The following is a 19,563-nucleotide window of genomic DNA, read 5'->3' as shown; positions in this document are numbered from 1 at the left end:
TGGTAAGTTACTATCGGTCACCGTAACTTACATTCCACAGCAAAATAACGTTAGCATTGAGTGATGGAGGCTAACTTGATTGCTTGTTTTTTATGTGAAACAGTAAGGGAATTGTACTGAGTAACTGATCAACAGCCCTATAATCTTCTCCCTTGTCATAGCCCACACAATCTGGCTGACAGTTGCTAAGTAATTTAACCGCAAAGCTAGCTAATGTCGCTGTGAGTGAGGGTTAATAGATGGGTAGGACTGTATAGGGGGTGTTTGTTCTTTATCACCACACACAATCTTGAGTGCCGGCCAAAGACTACTTCAAGGCAGTGGCGTAGCGAGGGGTGTGCGGACCGCACAGGGCGGCCAATTGAGGGTTTCTACCTTTTCCCATTATAATTTGATCAGTTAAATCGAGGAGACTAGAGTACAACAGCTATATATAACAGCTGACTATATATCAGCTTTATATCTAGCCATCATTTTAAGTAAATGGAACTCTTCCATTTAAATCATGTAATGTTAGATCCTTAGTTATCCTTAGCTAGCTAGTTGGCTAGCATAACTAGGTGAGCATAGCAACTAGCTCAAAGTGCATACATTTATCCTCACAGCCTTTGCCCTACATTTAACATTTGAATAGCCCAAAGTTATTTTTCAAACTGTATATATCTGTAAAGAAGATTCAAGGTTTATGGGGATGTAGTTTTTATGACGCTAGGACAAAAAAATCGCGGAGCTTCAAAGGCATATTGATAACAACAATAACAAAACTTCGCACCAGTAGGAAATCCTCCTTGAAGGGGGGCAGCAAATTTGGCTACCTTTATAGCCAGTGATGTGTCGCAGGCCACCCCACAGGCGTCGGGTGTCAGAGCTGAGGTAGGTGGACTCCAGCTTGTCCCTATATTCTCTCTTTGCATCTCTGATGGCCGTCCGCAGGTCACATCTGGACTTCCCCAAAGCCTTTAAATTGAGATTTACACAGAACATTTTATTTACCTGTTGATGTTAAAAGGGTTTGCACAACAAATGTTATGGCACTTTCGTTCATATGGCAGAACATTTAAAATAAAAGTGCGCTGTACACTACTTTTGAATTAATTATCGGATTTTGCGTATTCAAATGTGATTTATCGTGATTAATCAGGGAAATCATGCGATTAATTGCGATTAAAATGTTTAATCGTTGCCCAGCCCTAAAAATGACTAAATAATGCCCACAAACATGTAAATACACATTATTAGGTACGTAGCTACACTATAATGAACACAAATAGCATACGTATGCAGGCTAACTGGATAAAAAAGTCCATGGTTTGGCGCATTGCAAGGTAATTTAGCAAGCTTACATAAACGTCATTCACACGGTAAATGCTAGCATTCCTTCACCCGTTTAACACTAACGATAAACAATAAACATCTCTAAACATATAACACTGCTTAAGCTATGCAACTAACATTACAGTAGAGAACTTACATCTTTCATAGACGCACACGTCAAATTAAAGGGGTTTCTTGGTCTCAACAACATGAAAGGCCTGGAATTGCTGCTTCAGAAGTGCCACTGAGTAAAGTAAAACCATGAGCGTTCTCTCTCTGGCATGACGTTGGTGCTGCAAATAACAAATTAAGAGTCCTTCAACATGAAAAGGAGAAATTACATCTTAAATGGTAAATGAGTCCAGAGCCTTTTGTCGATCGCAGTTTGTCAGTAGATGACCATACTACATCCCTAGTGGTGTCGTTCCTAGTGGAAAGCAGATTACGGTTATTGTTGCTGATAAAAATGATAGTGAGATGAAATATCATGTTTACATCAGATTTTAAAATCCTCAAATATTGAAATCGTTATCAGTCACTTTTCCTTAGCCAATCTCAGCTATGTGACTAAGCTGACCAATCACATCCGGATAAAGTCAGCAGCCGCCAATGAGGAGGATGAAGAAGAGGAGGACTGTAAGTTTGTCCGCTTCTTCCCTGACTTCATCTGGGCCGTTCGGGACTTCACTCTGGAGAGGAAGCTCAACGGTCACGATGTGAGTGAGGACGAGTACCTGGACTTTGCCCTGCAGCTGAAAAAAGGTAAGTCTCAATGAACGGCAACATATATATATATATATAGGTTTTGTTTTTCTTGACAAAATCAAAATGGCTTATTCCTTTATCATTGTTGCCAGTGTAATTGTTATCATTATTATAAGGAGTACTACTAGTAACAGCAGTAGATGTAGTAGTAGTAGTAGTAGTAGCTGTAGTGTTGTTACTGTTCTTATGTGATTCAGATTTTAAATCAATCCATTGTTCACTGAGTTTTAAATCACATGAACATCACCGTCACAGTCTCATAGTTCAGTTGTATAAGTTATATATTCATAAATGTAAGAACACACTATTGAAATGTAAAGTTTAGACAAGGTTGAGAGCAATTTGCTCAGTTTAAGACAGCATTTGGATTTGCATTCACAGGTCAGTCTAATAAAGTGCTGACCCACAACCTCCCGAGACAGTGCATTCGGAACATATTCCCAACCCGGAAGTGTTTCACCTTCCCATTCCCAACGTTGGCGAACAAGGTGATTCACCTGGACTCCATGGCTGAGGCCGACCTTTTCCCAGACTTCCGGAGTGTCGCTGACCGCTTCTGCAGTTACGTCTCTGCAGAGAGCCGCGTGAAGATGGTACAGGGTGGCCACAAGGTCACTGGCAGCCGTGAGTCACAGAGCTTCTTTTGTATCGTTGTTATGTTCAAAGAAGAAGGAAGAACTATATAGATGCAGAACAGAAAATAGAAAAGGGAACAGATTGTATGATTGGTATCTTTGCAGTCACACAGCCCAGAAAAGTTTTAGTCAAAGTGTATTTTAAGTAGCTTCTGGTGCAATGTACGTACGTACAAACGTTGAGTAATTAAAGGTTTTTATTTGTACACAATACAATACATACAGTTCATAATACAACATAGTTCCAATGTTCACATTGAATATGTTACCAACCCTGTTCAGGGCCAAAACACTATCATATGTACATCTTATAAACCTCATGTATTTGTACTGGGAGTACACGTCTTAAGTGCAAATACCTATAAACCTTTACACTTAAAGCTTGAAATGTTAATACCATACCAAGTGGAAATTTAAAATAATGTAAAAAGATTTTTTCTATTTTTTTTTACTTTTACTCGGATTCCATACCCATGATTTAAGATCTAGATTGAGTGACTACAAATATATACCTTTCACTTATTGGCTCTAGAGTTCAGCCATCTTGTGAAGATCTACGTGGACACCATCAACAGTGGAAGGGTTCCCTGTCTGGAGAATGCGGTGGTTGCCATGGCAGAGATCGAAAACCAGTCAGCCGTAAATAAGGGCTTCCTGCTCTATGAGCAGGGCATGGAGGATTTTAGTAAGGCCTTTCCCATGGATCTTGGAACTGTCTCGGCAGAACACAAACGCCTCTACGCCATGGCAATGCAGGAATTCCTCAAACATTTCTTCAATGATGAGGAGGGGAAATACATGCCTCAGCTCTTGGTGAGTTTGGAAAAAATTGAACTGTTTTTAAACATCAAGGAAGGATTGCAGACCTACAGTGATGATGAATGGTTGAAATAGAAGTTCTTACATTTACCTGTATTCATATATTCATTCATACATTAATTTTGTGCTGTGTGGAGACTGACTTGTTGTAAATTCTGAGCGTTACATACCAACTCCTTCGTGCAATTGGAACTCTGCTCCACCATCTCATACTGTCATATTTGTAGCTTTGGCTAAAACGTGTGCTGTGGCTTCCCCTCTGACAGGAGAAGGTTTCTCAGCTCTATAAGCAGCTGCTCACTCTGAACATAGAGGCCTCGGAGAAGCTGTGTCGGAAACTTCTCTTGGATCTGTACGCACCAATGGCCGCCAACATTCAGCAGGGCACCTATGCCAAGGCAGGCGGGTATGAGATCTACTGCCGTGACCGAGACGCCATCGTGGCCAAGTACCGGCAACATGACAAGAAGGGCATGAAGGTGAGGGCCAGAGCAGTGTAGGTGTGTGTGTGTGTGTGTGTGTGTGTGTCTGCCTGTGTGTCTGTCTGTCTGTGTGTCTGTCCCTCTCTTTCTGTGTGTGTGTGTGTTTTGGGTGTGTGTGCATGTGCATGTGCATGGCATATTTGGATCTGATATACTGTATATATATATATATATATATATATATATATATATTAGTGGTGGGCCGTTATCGGCGTTAACGTGCTGCGTTAACGTGCTGCGTTAACGCGAGACTGTTATCGGGCGATATAAAAAATATCGCCGTTAATATATTCTCAAAGTTGGTTTGGTAGCTGGGTCTATACTAAGCAAGCTATAATGCACTGGCGGTTCTACAGGGAGGCCAGGGTTGGCCCGTGCCCCCGTAGACATGTCCCTGGCCACCCCTGCGGCCACCCCTGCGGCCACCCCTGCGGCCACCCCGTGCTGAAATAAAAAAAAATATGAATGTATTATGATTTTTCACCCGAGCGCCAAAAGAGTTACTAATGCGACGCAACGTTCTACACGAGTAAATTAAAGCAGCGCACCCAATCACTGTAGTTTGCAATGTGTGGTGTTTGTTGAAGAGAGGAGCTATGATTGAAATGTTTGGCTCGCTCCCTTTCATTATGGATCGCTGGTTCTTAAGAGGAGCTGGTAGTCTGCCTGTGCCTTTAGTGGTAACGATAGTGATCATATAATCTACAACTGTCTACCGGCTGAGCTGGTGATTTTTCTGCCACATGAAGGCAGAGAAGAAGGAAAAATAACCACAGCGTTTTTTTTTTCAAGAACCAAAAGATGAAAATATCATATGCCTGTTGACCTTCCCAGATGTTTTGTGTATACAAATTGTAATAGATAAACTGAACGAATTTGATTTCACGACGACAATAATTTGTGTAGGTCATACAGTCTTTCAAGATCACTTTATTAATTCCAGGATAAAAAAGAGACAGTTCTCAGACATCCCAAGTCTCCCGGATGTTCCGGGAGTCTCCTGCATATTGATAACGACTCCCAGATGCCCGCAAATTACTTAAAATCTCCCGGAATCTAGAGCGAGCGAGCAAGACCGCGCACACGAGACAGACGTGCTCCAAACCGCGTTAGAATCTGTGTAGCGCGCACACGACAGAGAGGGAAAGGGACCTAGTGACTGTCCATGTGTGAGGCAGTGTGTGAGGCAGTGTGCGTATGTGCCTCAGGAGCATCCTGATTCGCCTGTTTCAGTAAGTCAACCCAGGGCTGGACAGTGCGACTGATCTGGTCGCACATGCAACTGTAATTTTGGCCCTGCGACTTGATTTGAAATCATGGTCGCACGCGTGCGCCTATAGAAATAAGCAGGAATGTTTTCCTTCTACTGAGGAAAGAAGCTGTCTCAATAAATTGCCAAGTACCTGTTAAAAAGGCCATAGTAATTATTTGTTAAGTTGCCAAGACAGAGGTAAATTACCATATTGGGTAATTGCGTTGGTCATGTGATAGTGTTTTGATTTCTCTTCACGGCTTATTTAGATGGGGTGGCAGTTAACTATTTTAACATAATTGAACGTTGCACTTTGTTGAAGTTGTGTGCGTCCATGTAGCCTATATGTAAGTTTGAGTTTGTAGCCCACCTTGTCATTATGTGTTTGTTATAGTTTAGCTTGCTCATAATTGTTACGAGCAGCACTGTCACTTAACTAATCTAGCATGATGGTAGGCTATTGTTCGTGAACTCGCTTAGCATAAACTGCTAATGTACAAATACGAATGTTACAGGGTTTACTTTTGCTTACTTTTGAGCGGTCATTCATTTAGTGTACATGCTCTTGTATATCTAAGATTAAGCCAGTCGCATATCATTGCTTAAGAGGTTTGCATTCTTACCGTTAGTTCCCTGTATAATTCATTATTTAAATGGTACAACAGGGCTGTGTATCTGATAAAGTTTCAGACAGTAAAAATCGTACCTTTCTGTGCAAACTATGTCCTCCTGGAAAATGAGCAATTATTTAAAAAAATGAAATGAGTAAGTGACACTGCTTGTAACAATTTTTCAGCACGATTAACTATAACAAACACATGGTATTTTAGGTGATTTAGTCGGTAGGGGAAGCAGGGCTAAAACAACAACGTTCAGTCAGTTAATTAGACAGAGAAGAGATGCTGAACGAGTTCAGAATTTAAATGGTGAACTATGAACGTGAACGATTCATATTTACTTGTACAAACTGAACTTTGAACTAGTTCATGAGAGGTGTGAACGTGCACAACACTGCTGATATGCTCTCACACGCCCCCTTCATTCGTAAGGAAGTGGTTCAGAGCTGGCCGTAGAGCCAGGAGACCGGAGTTCAGCATCTCTTCTCTGTCTAATTAACTGACTGAACGTTGTTGTTTTTTCTTAATATAAAACAATTTGATTATAACACACAGGGCCCTATCTTGCACCCAGCGCAATTGACATAGTCACCGACGCATGTATCATTCCTATTTTGCACCCGGCGCACAACAGGATTTTTCCTCCAGAGGCGTGCGTCGAAATGAACTTGTGCCGAAATGGGCGGGGCGGAACAGAGAAGGCGTTTCTCAGGCGCAAGTCTTCCCTGGTGGTATTTTGCAGTTTCAAAACAACAGTGCGCCGAAGACCAGAAAAAACCTAGTCTAATGTCAGAGGCGCATTGTGTAGAGTCTGTGACGCATATTCAGACGCTATTTTAAGGGCACGTGCTTGGCCGCACAGTAGGACCTATAGGCTACACTTTACTTCTTTCGTCTACACGAGAGATTTACACCAATTTCTTGGCAAGCCATATATAATTACAAGGAAAATAAAGTATTTGCCACATGAGGAAATTGTGATATCCATATCCAAGATATTTTAATAATAGGCATACATCTAGGGTACTCATTGACCCAAATGATTCAGGTTAATTGTAATGGCGGTGCAAACCAGACTGGTTGGCCAATAGCGGCATGACACATAGGTATATAAAGACACCTGTCTAAATGGGTTATCACAGTCTGCAATAAGTTTGGCTATACATGCAGTTACGTCAGGTCTAGTCCGACATGCTGGGGAATTCATAAAATTTCCCGTAACACCCGACAGCCAGGAGAGGGCTAAGCAGGCGTTCTGGGAGAAGTATGGGTTCCCTGGCGTCCTTGCCGCTATAGACTGCACCCATATTCACATACGTGCCCCCCCAGTAAGCGCACTGATTTATGTTAACCGCAAGGGAACACATTTTAACAGAAAACACACATACACACGCAGTATAATAGAGCAAACATTTGGGATTCTAAAAATGAGCTTCAGGTGTTTGGACAGGTCAGGTGGTACTTTACAGTACAGTCCTCAAAAAGTCGCAGCAATCTTTGTAGCATGTTGTGCTTTACATCCATGCCATCTTACTCCATCTTTACTACCTAAAATACCATACAATTCTTTTCCACCTATCAATGTAGGCCCTAGCAAGGTCATGCCTTTCCTTTTATAATTTGTTCAAACATGTTATTCCAGGTTGTTAACATTGATCAATAGTAGTATTACTTGGTTTGGCCAACTTTTTATAGTGGTGCGCCTAGAAATTTGCTGGTGCTCCCAATTTTTCTGGGTTAGGAGCACAGTGCTCCTTAGCCAAAAAGTTAGTGTCAAGCCCTGCAACCGATCAATTTTCAGTGTGGGCGGGCTTTTATCTTTTCTCCCGAACCGAATTGATCAGTTCAGTGTATCTAGGTGCAGGGGCACTATGGCACAGGGAGAGTGCCCCCAAAAAAGAAAATATTAGACATTTTACAACAGACAATACAAAGGTGCACCCCTGTCTTATAAAAGTAAATCACAATGGCAGTCTTGCACGCTGTACTATCTGTAACAGTGATTTCAGCATTGCCCATGGTGGGTTAAATGACTGTTTCATTCAACAAGTTTCATTTCATGTGCATTCATGCCGGCTAGTTGCCAGGGCTCCTTAGACTTTAGAGTAAAGTTGCAATGGAATACAAATAAAAGCAGTCAACATGAATAGGATAGTATTAGCTGCATATAATAAATAGTAAAAGTAATCTTGTCATATTAAAACATAATTTACAAAGAATTACATAGGGCTATAGCCTAAAGAATTATATTATGTTTTTATAGCTTTTAGGGACCACAACAGAAATACGTAGGCCTTGAGGGGGGGGGGGGGGGGGGAATACCTCCCTGACTTTTTGCAGGTTGGGATGTCTGACTTAGAGTTTTCAATAATTGAACGGCATCGAATCGCATGGAATCGTACTGAATCGTTTTTTATCAACATGCATCTTTTCTTGTATCGTATCGTGCCCATGTATCGAGATACGAATCGAATCGTTTTTGTCATGAGAGATTTACACCCCTTATATGGGCCATTCTACCGAATTCGTGTAATATGCAGTCCCTCAACAATAAAAACTATTTACAAAACAATTAGGTATTTAGGCATAGATATTTAATTAGAAAATGTTATGGTCTATATAAACCCAATGCATTACATGAGATAGTGATAAGCTAAATATATACAAAATCATCATTTATAGGGTACTTTCTATTGGGAAGTAGCTGTCCCCAACCCTGACATCTAAATTTCAATGCCTTTAAATAACACTTTTCAATTTTTTTAGATTTTTTTCAATGATTTAATTTCAAAGATCTTTATGATTGGGTTGAAATAGAACTTGGAATATTTAGATTTATTGTGGGTTTAATTTTTAAATCAATTTTCTATACTCAAAAAATCATGTCCCTAGTTTTCATGTCACTACCGAAACACAAGAGTTTTAGTCCATTGGCTGAGCCTGTGTTTTAGCCACGACTCTGCATTTTTGACCATGCAGTGACACTGCATCTCTGACCCTCATGGTTGAATGGTAAGTAGCTAAATCCCATAGTTTTTATATAAATGTGTTCCAAAGTCTGAAAATCGACGTGTAACCTTAAGAATTGTCACTACCGAAACGCATGTTTTCTTCAATTAAGTAAACCTTTTGGGGTTTCATGGAAAATCGTATGTTTGTATGTGTGTTCACCTCTTCAAAGATGTCTTTGCATGCAGTGTGCTTGTTAGAATTCTTTATTTATGCTTAAAATTAGCTAGAATTGTCACTACCGAAACAGTCACTACCGAAACATATGGTAGTGACCTGATGATTTCAGTAGTGACAAAATGAAATGGTAAGTAGTTCAATCCGATAATTTTTTAAATAAATGTGTTGTGTGGACTAAAGGGTGGCCCAGAGCACCTTTTGGAAGATTTTGGGAGAGAAATGAACATCCATCCAACAGTGCAGTCACTACCGAAACACTGGATGTCACTACCGAAACAGTGCAGCACTACCGAAACACAGGATGTTTTGTAAAAAATTAAGTATATTGAGTAATCAACTAAAATGTTATGATACTGATTGGATTAATGTATGTTCAATTTCATCAATCAACAACTCTGGAATCAATATGATCAGTATTTTGCATTTTACAAAGAAATATTGCACTTAGATTTTGATGAATTGTATAAATTGAACTTGAAAATTTGGTAAAAAATTCATTTTTATGGATTTCATTGTGAAAACCTTCAAGAAATATTTGTAAAAATACTCTTCAGAGAAGGGAAGGAAACACAATCTGAACAGGTGAATAATAACACTTTTTTACTATAGTAAATGTGATGTTTCGGTAGTGACAATTTTTGGAAGAGGAAAAACATTCCAACACATTCTGAAAATACAATATAAAAATTGACTGTTCTTTTACTAGATAAGTGTACTTTAGATATGGTACAATATACATACGGACAAAGTTTTGGGAATAAAACATAAAAAAAATCAAAATATTTCCGACCTGACTTTGCACCAATTCGGTAGAATGGCCCATATACAGTGGTGGCCAAAATTATTAGAACACCTGACAGATCTGAGAATAATTACCTTTCTGTTGCCTCCAAAACATGATTTAATTTCATAATGTTCATGAAACATGCAGAAAGCTGTTCTGAGCACAACAAATATCAGATGAAGTGAGTCATACTGTTTTTATCCACTTTTAACTTTAATATGTGGTACGTCCACCTTTTGCAGCAATTACAGCAGCACATCTCTCTGGCATAGAGTCAATATATTTCTTGAGAACTTCAACACTAATGTTATCCCATGCCTTCTGCAACTCAAGCCAAAGGTTTTCCTTGGAATTTACAATAGATCTGTCAAGTTTATTTTCCAACTTGCCCCGAATTTGCTTGATGGATCTGAAGTCCAGACTTTGAGAGGGCCGGTCCATCATTTTCAATGTTCCAGCAGATTCCTTGTCGCCGGTAGATCCGGCAATAGTTAAAATAATGTTTAGGGTCATTGTCCTCTTGGAAAATAAATCCAGGCCCAATAAGACGTCTCCAAGAAGGAACTCCGTGCCTCACCAGAATGTTGTGGTATACTTTTGTATCCATGATGCCATCAATTTAGCCACAGTCACCTGTTCCTGAGGCTTAACTTGCACCCCACACTATAATACTACCCCCTCCTTGTTTAACTGTTGGCAAGAGACACTCATTTTTATATCTCTCCCCCTCACTTCGTGGAACATACACGCTTTGCTTGTTGCCAAACTATTCAAACCTGGACTCATCAGTACACAACACTTAAACCAATCTTTATTTGTCCATTTCTTGTGTTCTTTTGCAAATTCCAGGCGTTACACTCAATTGTTCTCTTTCAGTATTGTTTTTTTGCTGCTATTCTGCCAAAAAGTCCTTCTTCTGCCAGTTTCCGACGGGCCGTTCTTGAAGACACTGTTGCACCATTAGTCATTGTGATGTTGATCTCGTCACACAGTTCTTGTAAAGTCTTTCTTCGGTCCTGAAGACTGAGCATTTTGAGATGCTTCACTTGTGTGTCTGAGAGTTTCTTTTTGAAACCTCTCCCCTTTCGGTTCTGGTGCCATGGTGGTCTAAAGTGTACTTAACAGTGCTTGGACTGCATCTCAAGTCCTTGGCTATGCGGCAGTAACTCCAGCCAGCATCAAAAAAAGCCTTAATTCGAACCCGTTGCTCACTCCTTAGCTCCTCCTTCACCTTAGCCATGTTCAAAGAAAAACATGTGCTTCAAGACTGCTTCTAGAGGCTTTGGATCTTTACCATTTGGTGGTGTGGCCTCAGTGACAAAACCCTGATGTTACCAATCACTTAATGAGCAGGATAGGCCTTGTACATTCAAAAGAATCGCCAAGCTGTGTCCTAAGACTCTTGCATCATCATCAATGTAACCACAATAACACCTGACAATGATTACACAAGTAATTTGGCTTCTTCTGAGCAGGAACATGATTGTGTGACATTGACAGTGAAATAGGCCTAGCTTGTTTTTGTACGGAAAATTACCTAAATCTCATTATGATGGCTCTATTCTATGGTTTGTAGAGCATAATGATGACTTTGTAGATATTGAATTAGTTTTTAGGGTATTTTAATGGCCAATTCAACAAAAACAACTGAAAACTCTTAAATATGTCTAGTGTTCTAATAATTTTGGCCACCACTGTGTATATATATATATATATATATATATATATGTGTGTATATATAGCCGCGGAAAAAATTAAGAGACCACTTCAAAATTATCAGTTTCTCTGGTTTTACTATTTATTGGTATGTGTTAAAGTAAAATGTACATTTTTGTTTTATTCTATAACCTACTGGCAACATTCCTACCAAATTTCAAATAAAAATATTGTCATTTAGATCATTTATTTGCAGAAAAATGACAATTGGTCAAAATAGCAAAAATGATGCAGTGTCTTCAGATCTCGAATAATGCAAAGAAAACAAGCTCATATTCATTTTTAAACTACACAATACTAATGCTTACACTTAGGAAGAGTTCAGAAATCAATATTTGGTGGAATAACCTTGATTTAAAATCACAACTTTCATGTGTCTTGGCATGCTCTCCACCAGTCTTTCACATTGCCGTTGGGTGACTTTATGCTACTCCTGGCGCAAGAATTCAAGCAGCTCGGCTTCTTTTCATGGCTTGTGACCATCCATCTTCCTCTTGATCACATTTCAGAGGTTTTTTATGGGATTCAGGTCTCGAAATTGGGCTGGCCATGACAGGGTCCTGATCTGGTGGTACTCCATCCACACCTTTACTGGCCTGGCTGTGTGGCATGGAGCATTGCCCTGCTGGAAAAAACACTTCTCAGCGTTGGGGAACGTTGTCAGAGCAAAAGGAAGCAAGTTTTTCTTCCGGGACAACGTTGTACTTTGCCTGGCTGAGGTTTGTAAAAGACCATAAGGATTGAAAAAGCGGACTGGAGGTTCTTCTAAGTTCGTCTTCTCTGATGAGTCCGATTTCACAGTAGGTGCAAGACTCTCTGGCTTGTAGGCCTCTCCAGGTCTCCGTCTAACCATCAGACGACCATGTGTTGGGCAAAGCTGAAAATTGGACTCATCAGAGAAGACGAACTAGAAGACCCTCCAGTCCGCTTTTTTCAATCCTTATGGTATTTTACAAACCTCAGCCAGGCAAAGTACAACGTTGTCCCGGAAGAAAAACTTGCTTCCTTTAGCTCTGACAATGTTCCCCAACTCTGAGAAATGTTTTTTCCAGCAGGGCAATGCTCCATGCCACACAGCCAGGCCAGTAAAGGTGTGGATGGAGTACCACCAGATCAGGACCCTGTCATGGCCAGCCCAATTTCGAGACCTGAATCCCATAAAAAACCTCTGAAATGTGATCAAGAGGAAGATGGATGGTCACAAGCCATGAAAAGAAGCCGAGCTGCTTGAATTCTTGCGCCAGGAGTAGCATAAAGTCACCCAACGGCAATGTGAAAGACTGGTGGAGAGCATGCCAAGACACATGAAAGTTGTGATTTTAAATCAAGGTTATTCCACCAAATATTGATTTCTGAACTCTTCCTAAGTGTAAGCATTAGTATTGTGTAGTTTAAAAATGAATATGAGCTTGTTTTCTTTGCATTATTCGAGATCTGAAGACACTGCATCATTTTTGCTATTTTGACCAATTGTCATTTTTCTGCAAATAAATGATCTAAATGACAATATTTTTATTTGAAATTTGGTAGGAATGTTGCCAGTAGGTTATAGAATAAAACAAAAATGTACATTTTACTTTAACACATACCAATAGTAAAACCAGAGAAACTGATAATTTTGAAGTGGTCTCAATTTTTTCCGCTGCTGTATATATACTGTATATATGTGTGTGTGTGGTTTTTGTTTATGTTTGATTGTGCAGATATGTATGTGTTTGAGTGTTAATGTGTGTGTGTGTGTGAAAGAGAGAGAGAGAGAGAGTGAGAGAGCAAGAGTGTGTTTGTTTCTCTGTAAATGTATATTTCAGTGTGCATATATGTACGTTTGTATTATCTCTCTTCCTCAGGGGGAAGAGGTGCTGGAGGAGTTTCTCCAGGAGAAGAACGTTGAGGGCATCTCCATCCTGAAGGCTGACGAGAAACTCACAGAGGCCGACAAGAAGATAGTCGGTAGGACGGCTGCCACAGACACTTGCAGTTTAAGCCAATCAGAGCAAAGCAGTGATTTTCATGCAGTAAGTTCACGTTAGATGGGCCTATCACAGGGTCAGACTCTCTGTGTGGCCTATGGCCTATTCAGCCCAGGCGATTTGTCTAAACAAACCATCACTGCCCAATTTTAGCAAATTAATATCCCATTCCCTTTTAAGAAGAGTTATTTCTATATTAGACAGGAAGCAGGAGCAAATATTTAGGGTTAATCCATCTCAGATATCTTCGGAGTTAACAGATATCCTGTCAGGCTTTAAAAACAGAATACAATGTTTGTTTTAAAAGGTTAAAGACTTGAGCATCATCTAAAGAGGTAGTCTAACTAGCAGTAAACTAACAGGCTACCATCCATCATGTAAATACAGAATAGTAATAGTTATTTATGATCATATAGGCCTAATCAGAATGTTTGTAAACAAAGGTTGCCAAGACACTTCCGGGTGGATAACTGTCATCCTGTCAACAGTTATGCCGAAATCGTGTTGTGTTTGGGGTTGTAATGCCAAATGTACCAGCCATGTAAAGGATTAGGTTTCGGCTTTTTCCGTTTTCCCACGGTAAAATCGAAATTGACCCAATGGGACCTGTGGATACAGACACTAGTGGATAGGCTCAAGGTGATGATTTTTAAATTAGCATGGACGTAACCACGCAATACCTCACAATATTTTTGCGTCACCTAGCAATACTTAAAAAAATATTGCGAGCTTCAGATAATGTTTAACTATTGCAGGGAACATAAAATCAGCGAAGAAATAAAAATAATCACCACCAGGAATTTTAGGGAGCTCCGTAGGCAACCATTCTTTTTCTAATAGGCTAGTTAGCTAGACCATGCTATCTAAGTGTCCAAAAACATAATTAATTTCTTTAGACCTTAATTCAATTAAATCACATTTCATGACTTTTTCAAAGCGTTTATGTTATATACTTAATTTCATGAGGATGGAGACGGGTGGATAACGTTAGCACAGATCCAGCCTTAGTACGTTTACCGGGCGGTCTCGCTGCATTTAATGTTCCTCAACTGTGGACAGGCTGGCAACCAACCACCCATGACCGGATTTGTGGAATACATTTTCTCACAGGTCATTTATAAAACTTTTTTGTTGGGTTGCTGTTGAGAAGCATAACGGTAGCACAACCTTGGGTAGCATATTGTGCAAGCTTGCTAGCGTGAGAGTGCTAGTCCCGTTGTTGTAAACAAACAAACCACACACAGTAGCGTGATCTGTTCTGTCTGGTCCCTTATTTTCACTGTCAAAATAGTTTATTTGTTCAATTGCAGACTCATTTGATCAATCAATATTTAACTGATAAGAAATCTTAATTTTTGCTTTATCCAACAGTTACCTTTCTGCTGTCAACTCTGCTTGCTCACAAATCCTCAAAACTGCTCAACTACAATACAATGACTTTGTTTTCAATACTGTCAATAAGATAGATAGATATAGTCCCTGACAAAAGTAATAATAAATATAATAATAATAATAATAATAATTAATTTTTATTTGTTGAGCACAGCAGAATCTCAGAGTGCTAAAAACAGCTCTCAGCAAAAGCACAGTTTAATACAATTAAAACTTTAAATAAAAACGTTTTTTAAAAAGTAGGAAATGCCTTTCTAAATAAAATGGTTTCTAGGCCAGTCTTAAAACAGCCCAGTGTCTGTGTTGCCCTTAAGTGGTCCGGGAGGCTGTTCCACAGTCGCGGGGCTGCAGCTGAGAAGGCCCGGTCGCCCATGGTGCGTAGCCTGGTGTTTGGGACCTGCAGGAACAAACTGTTATTGGATCTGAGGGGGCGATTTGATGTTTGGGGAGTGAGTTCTTGCAGCTAAGGGGGGGCACGACCATTTATGCATTGGTGGGTGAGAAGAAGGACTTTGTAGTCAATGCGGGATGAGACAGGGAGCCAGTGTAGTGAGTGTAAAATGGGAGTTATGTGATTGTATTTCCTGACTCTCATCAGGATCCAGGCAGCGCTGTTCTGAATGTACTGCAGCTTTTGAATGTTCCTGCCAGTGATCCCAGTGAACAGTGAATTGCAGTAGTCCAGTCTTGAGGAGATGAAGGCGTGGACGAGCTTCTCAGCATCTGGCAGGGTTAAAGTGGGGCGGAGCTTGGCAATGTTTTTGAGATGGTAGAAAGAGATTTTGCACAGATGCTTTATATGATCGTTGAAGGTCAGGTGAGGGTCAAACCTAACTCCTAGATTTGTGACTGTGGTGGAGAGGGGTATGACCTGACTGTCGAAGGTGAGATGAGTTATGGAGGATGACTGGACCTGGTGTGGAGTGCCAACAAGAAGGGCCTTGGATTTGCTGCTGTTTAGCTGGATAAAGTTGTTTCTCATCCATGCCTTTATCTCCCCAAGACAGGCAGTGAGACATGACATGGCAGCAGAGGGGCTTGGGGCAGTTTTGATGTACAGCTGTGTGTCATCGGCATAGCACAGCCGAGGGGGAGCATGTAGATAATGAAGAGGATGGGGCCGAGGACAGACCCTTGTGGAACACCACAGGAGACAGGGAGCTGTCTGGACTTGCAACTTCCCAGTGATACATATTCAGTTCTGCCAGAAAGGTAGGACTGGAACCACTTGAGTGCAGAGCCTGACAGTCCAATGGTGGTGTGGAGGCGCTCTAGGAGGATCGTGTGATCCACTGTGTCGAATGCAGCAGTCAGATCCAGGAGGATGAGGAGTGAGGGTGATCCTGCATCGGCTGTCATCAGCAGGTCATTGGTCACCCTGAGCAGGGCGGTTTCAGTGCTGTGGGCTGAACGAAATCCTGACTGGAATTTTTCAAACAGGTTGTTGTGTTTGAGGTGGTCCTGAAGTTGAGAAGCAACTACCTTCTCTAGCACTTTGGACAGGAAGGCAAGGTTGGAGATAGGCCGGTAGTTGGCTAGGACCTCCGGGTCCAGGGTGGGCTTCTTGAGAAGAGGACGGATGACAGCGACCTTGAGAGCCGGTGGGACACAGCCTGACTGAAGGGAAAGGTTGACAACTTTGGTGATGAGAGGACTGAGAGTGGGGATGTGTGACTTGAGCAGAGCAGTGGGAATGGGGTCCAGAGTACAGGTACATGGTTTCATTTTTCTGATGATTTCCTCAACATGGTTCTCCTGAACCTCAGCAAGATGCAGGGGAGACAGCACACTTGCAGATAAGGTGTTGGCATCAGAGGGAAGCAGAGATGGAGAGCTGGACATCTCAGAGCGAATGCTGTCGACCTTCGATCTGAAAAAGTCGATGAAGCTGTTGCATTGCTCTTCTGTAGCCTCAGTTGAGGAGGATGGTTGTGGTTTCATGAGATGCTTTATGGTGGAAAAAAGCTGTTTAGAGTTTCCAGGGATTTTATTTATTAGGCTGGAGTAGAACTGTGAGCGAGCATCTTTAAGGGAATTCGAGTAAACCTTTTGATGCTCACGGAAGGCCAGCTTATGGACTGTGAGCCCAGAGTGCCTGCATCGCCGTTCCAAGACACGCCCAGCTGTTTTCATTTTCCGCAGTTCATGAGTGAACCATGGAGCAGACCGTGAGAAATTGACAATACGTGATTTGACCGGGGCATGGAGATCAAAAATACTGCTCAGGGAGGTATTATAGATCCCCACTAATTCTTCCGCTGATGCAGATGCTGGACAGGTGATGAGCTGGAGATCCATGCTCATAGAGGCTGCGTCATTTTTTTTCCAGTTTCGAAAAGACATTTGACGCCTAAGTGCAGTGGTAGGCAGCATAAAAGTAAAGGCCATTGAGACCACCTTGTGGTCAGATACACCAAGATCGTAGACCTGTATGTTATTGATTAGGGCAGTTTCAGTGATGACCAGATCCAGAGTGTGCCCCTTGGTGTGAGTAGGGACCTCAACATGCTGCTGCAGGCCAAGACACTCAAGCACATTCAGGAAATCTGCTGCAAACAGACAGGAGGGGTTGTCGACATGGATATTAAGATCACCAACAATGATAATGTTTGTTGAGATACTGCAGAGTGAGGTCAGCAGATCACATATCTCTGGTAAAAAAGATGAGTTTGGCTTTGGAGGACGGTAAAAGAGAAGCACTGTCATGGGGTATGGATGTTTGCATTTGAAGGCCAGACATTCCATAGAGGAAAGGTCAGGCATTTGCAGAGGAGATAGTTTTATTTCAGCCCGGTGTATGATGGCCAGTCCACCACCATGACCAGAGCTGCGGGCTTTCTCCATGTAGTGGTATCCAGGTGGGCATGCTTCATTGAGCACGTAGTACTCCGCTGGTTTATGCCAGGTTTCAGTTAGGCACATGAAGTCAAGCCTTTTCTCTATAATATGGTCATTTATGAGGAGGGATTTATTTGTGAGGGATTGTGTATTAAACAGCTCCATGGTGATAGGAGACAGAGCTGAGGGTGGAAGTCTCTGCAAGCTCCGTAATATGCGGCGATGCACTCCATATTTTCCACTTTGCCTAGTCTTGGGTATTTTTCTATTTGTTGTCAATACCGGAATGGGACAGCAGAGGGCGCTAGATGCTGTAAGCTGCAGGGGGATCGTAGTTTCCACAGGAGAGGAGCGGAAGTCAGAGGCAGGAAGTCATTTCTGAGTATGGCGACTGCATGGCGACTGCATGTCACCATAGACATCCTATTGTCTATGCATTTCACGGCTTAGTGGATATTTGCAGCTAGCATGCGTGAGCCTTTCGCGTTTGGGTGTTATCCATCCCTCAAGTAGAGTGATTGTCTGTTCCAGAAAACATCGAAATTGTCAATAAAGCCCACGTTGATTTCCCCGCAAGTGTCCCGAAGCCAAGTGTTGAGGCTCAAAAGTCTACTGAAACGCTCGTTCCTGCGCCCAATGGTAGGAATTGGACCGGAGACAAATACAGATTTACCACACTGCTTAACCCTTTGGTGACTGTGTTGAACATTCCGTTTTTTGCTGCTTGATGTCCACCTTTCACAAAAAGGTCTAATTCTCAAGCCTACTACACACCATCAATTAAATAAACATATCATTTTAATTGGAAGAATCAGCTCTATTAAATAAGGTAAAATATATCTGGTAATTTTGATGAAGTAATGAGTAGTCTTTGAAAATCCTCTCCAAATATTTGTCATAAAATCGGAAAAAAATCATTTATCTGACATTAAAATATATTTTCAGTATATTTGTCTATAAGATAGATAAAAATGTAGAGTGTATGAAATATTCACAATTTTGTTTACTATTTGAGCAAAAAAACTGAAGATAAATATTCTATACTGTTCAAAAGTTATGATGAGTTTAGTGATTAGTGTGAAATACAAATAATATGATTCAGAATGTTGTCCGAATTCTTACTCAAACACATTCTCTCCACGACACAAAGGCATGAAAACTGGCAATGAAGACAAATACAATGTTTGTTTGGTTTTATCTGGTCTATAATAATGAACCAATTCTTTGTTTTAGTATTATTCACTTTGAATATAACTATTACTTACAGAAATACATACAATATAAATCAACTTACAGTATATATGGCATTTATTCAACCATATATATTCCACCCCCAACTACTATAGAAATATCCCATTCTTAGATTAATTTTAATGAATAACAACAAAACAGAAAGTAAATTCAAGCTGCACAGTGACAGAGGAAGAAAGAGAGAGAGAGAGAGGGGAAGAGGGAGAGACAGAGGACATAGGCATACACGAGAAACCATTACCATTGCCATGCATGTCTGTCAAAAAATCAATTTACCACATTACATTTCATTTTGATAATGTTTGCTATGCCATATCGCAAAGCAGTTTTTATCTGCGGTGCAATGCAGGTAAACCTGGCATTGTGGTGCATTGCAGAAAGAAAGAACTTTCAGTTCTTTTTTTGTAGTAGCGTAGCACACCTTGCAATTTCTTTTTGTTTCACTGAACTGAGGTAGATGGACAGAGTCAAAAGTATCAGCCTTCCTCTTTAGAGGTCGGAAAACAGGTGGATCCCCATACTCTCCCATTCCCACTAAT

The 19,563-nt window shown here is 40.9% G+C and overlaps 1 protein-coding gene across 1 annotated transcript in view; it reads left to right on the top strand.

The window, feature by feature from the left end:
• LOC308367375 (guanylate-binding protein 1-like) overlaps positions 1-19,563 on the top strand; it is a gene marked incomplete at both ends in the record, with an annotated part of 51,138 nt that overhangs the window by 9,927 nt on the left and 21,648 nt on the right. The window contains 5 exons of the mRNA XM_080841276.1: positions 1,874-2,076; positions 2,461-2,703; positions 3,247-3,527; positions 3,800-4,012; positions 13,421-13,523. Of these exons, the coding sequence (XP_080697402.1) occupies positions 1,874-2,076; positions 2,461-2,703; positions 3,247-3,527; positions 3,800-4,012; positions 13,421-13,523 (1,043 nt within the window). The remainder of the gene's footprint in view (positions 1-1,873; positions 2,077-2,460; positions 2,704-3,246; positions 3,528-3,799; positions 4,013-13,420; positions 13,524-19,563) is intronic.

The sequence above is a fragment of the Sprattus sprattus genome (assembly GCF_963457725.1).
Source record: "Sprattus sprattus genome assembly, chromosome: 1".
In the NCBI taxonomy this organism is placed as follows: Eukaryota; Metazoa; Chordata; class Actinopteri; order Clupeiformes; family Clupeidae; genus Sprattus; species Sprattus sprattus.
The sequence above is the reverse complement of the archived record's forward strand: the minus strand, read 5'-3'. Positions and strand labels throughout refer to the sequence as shown.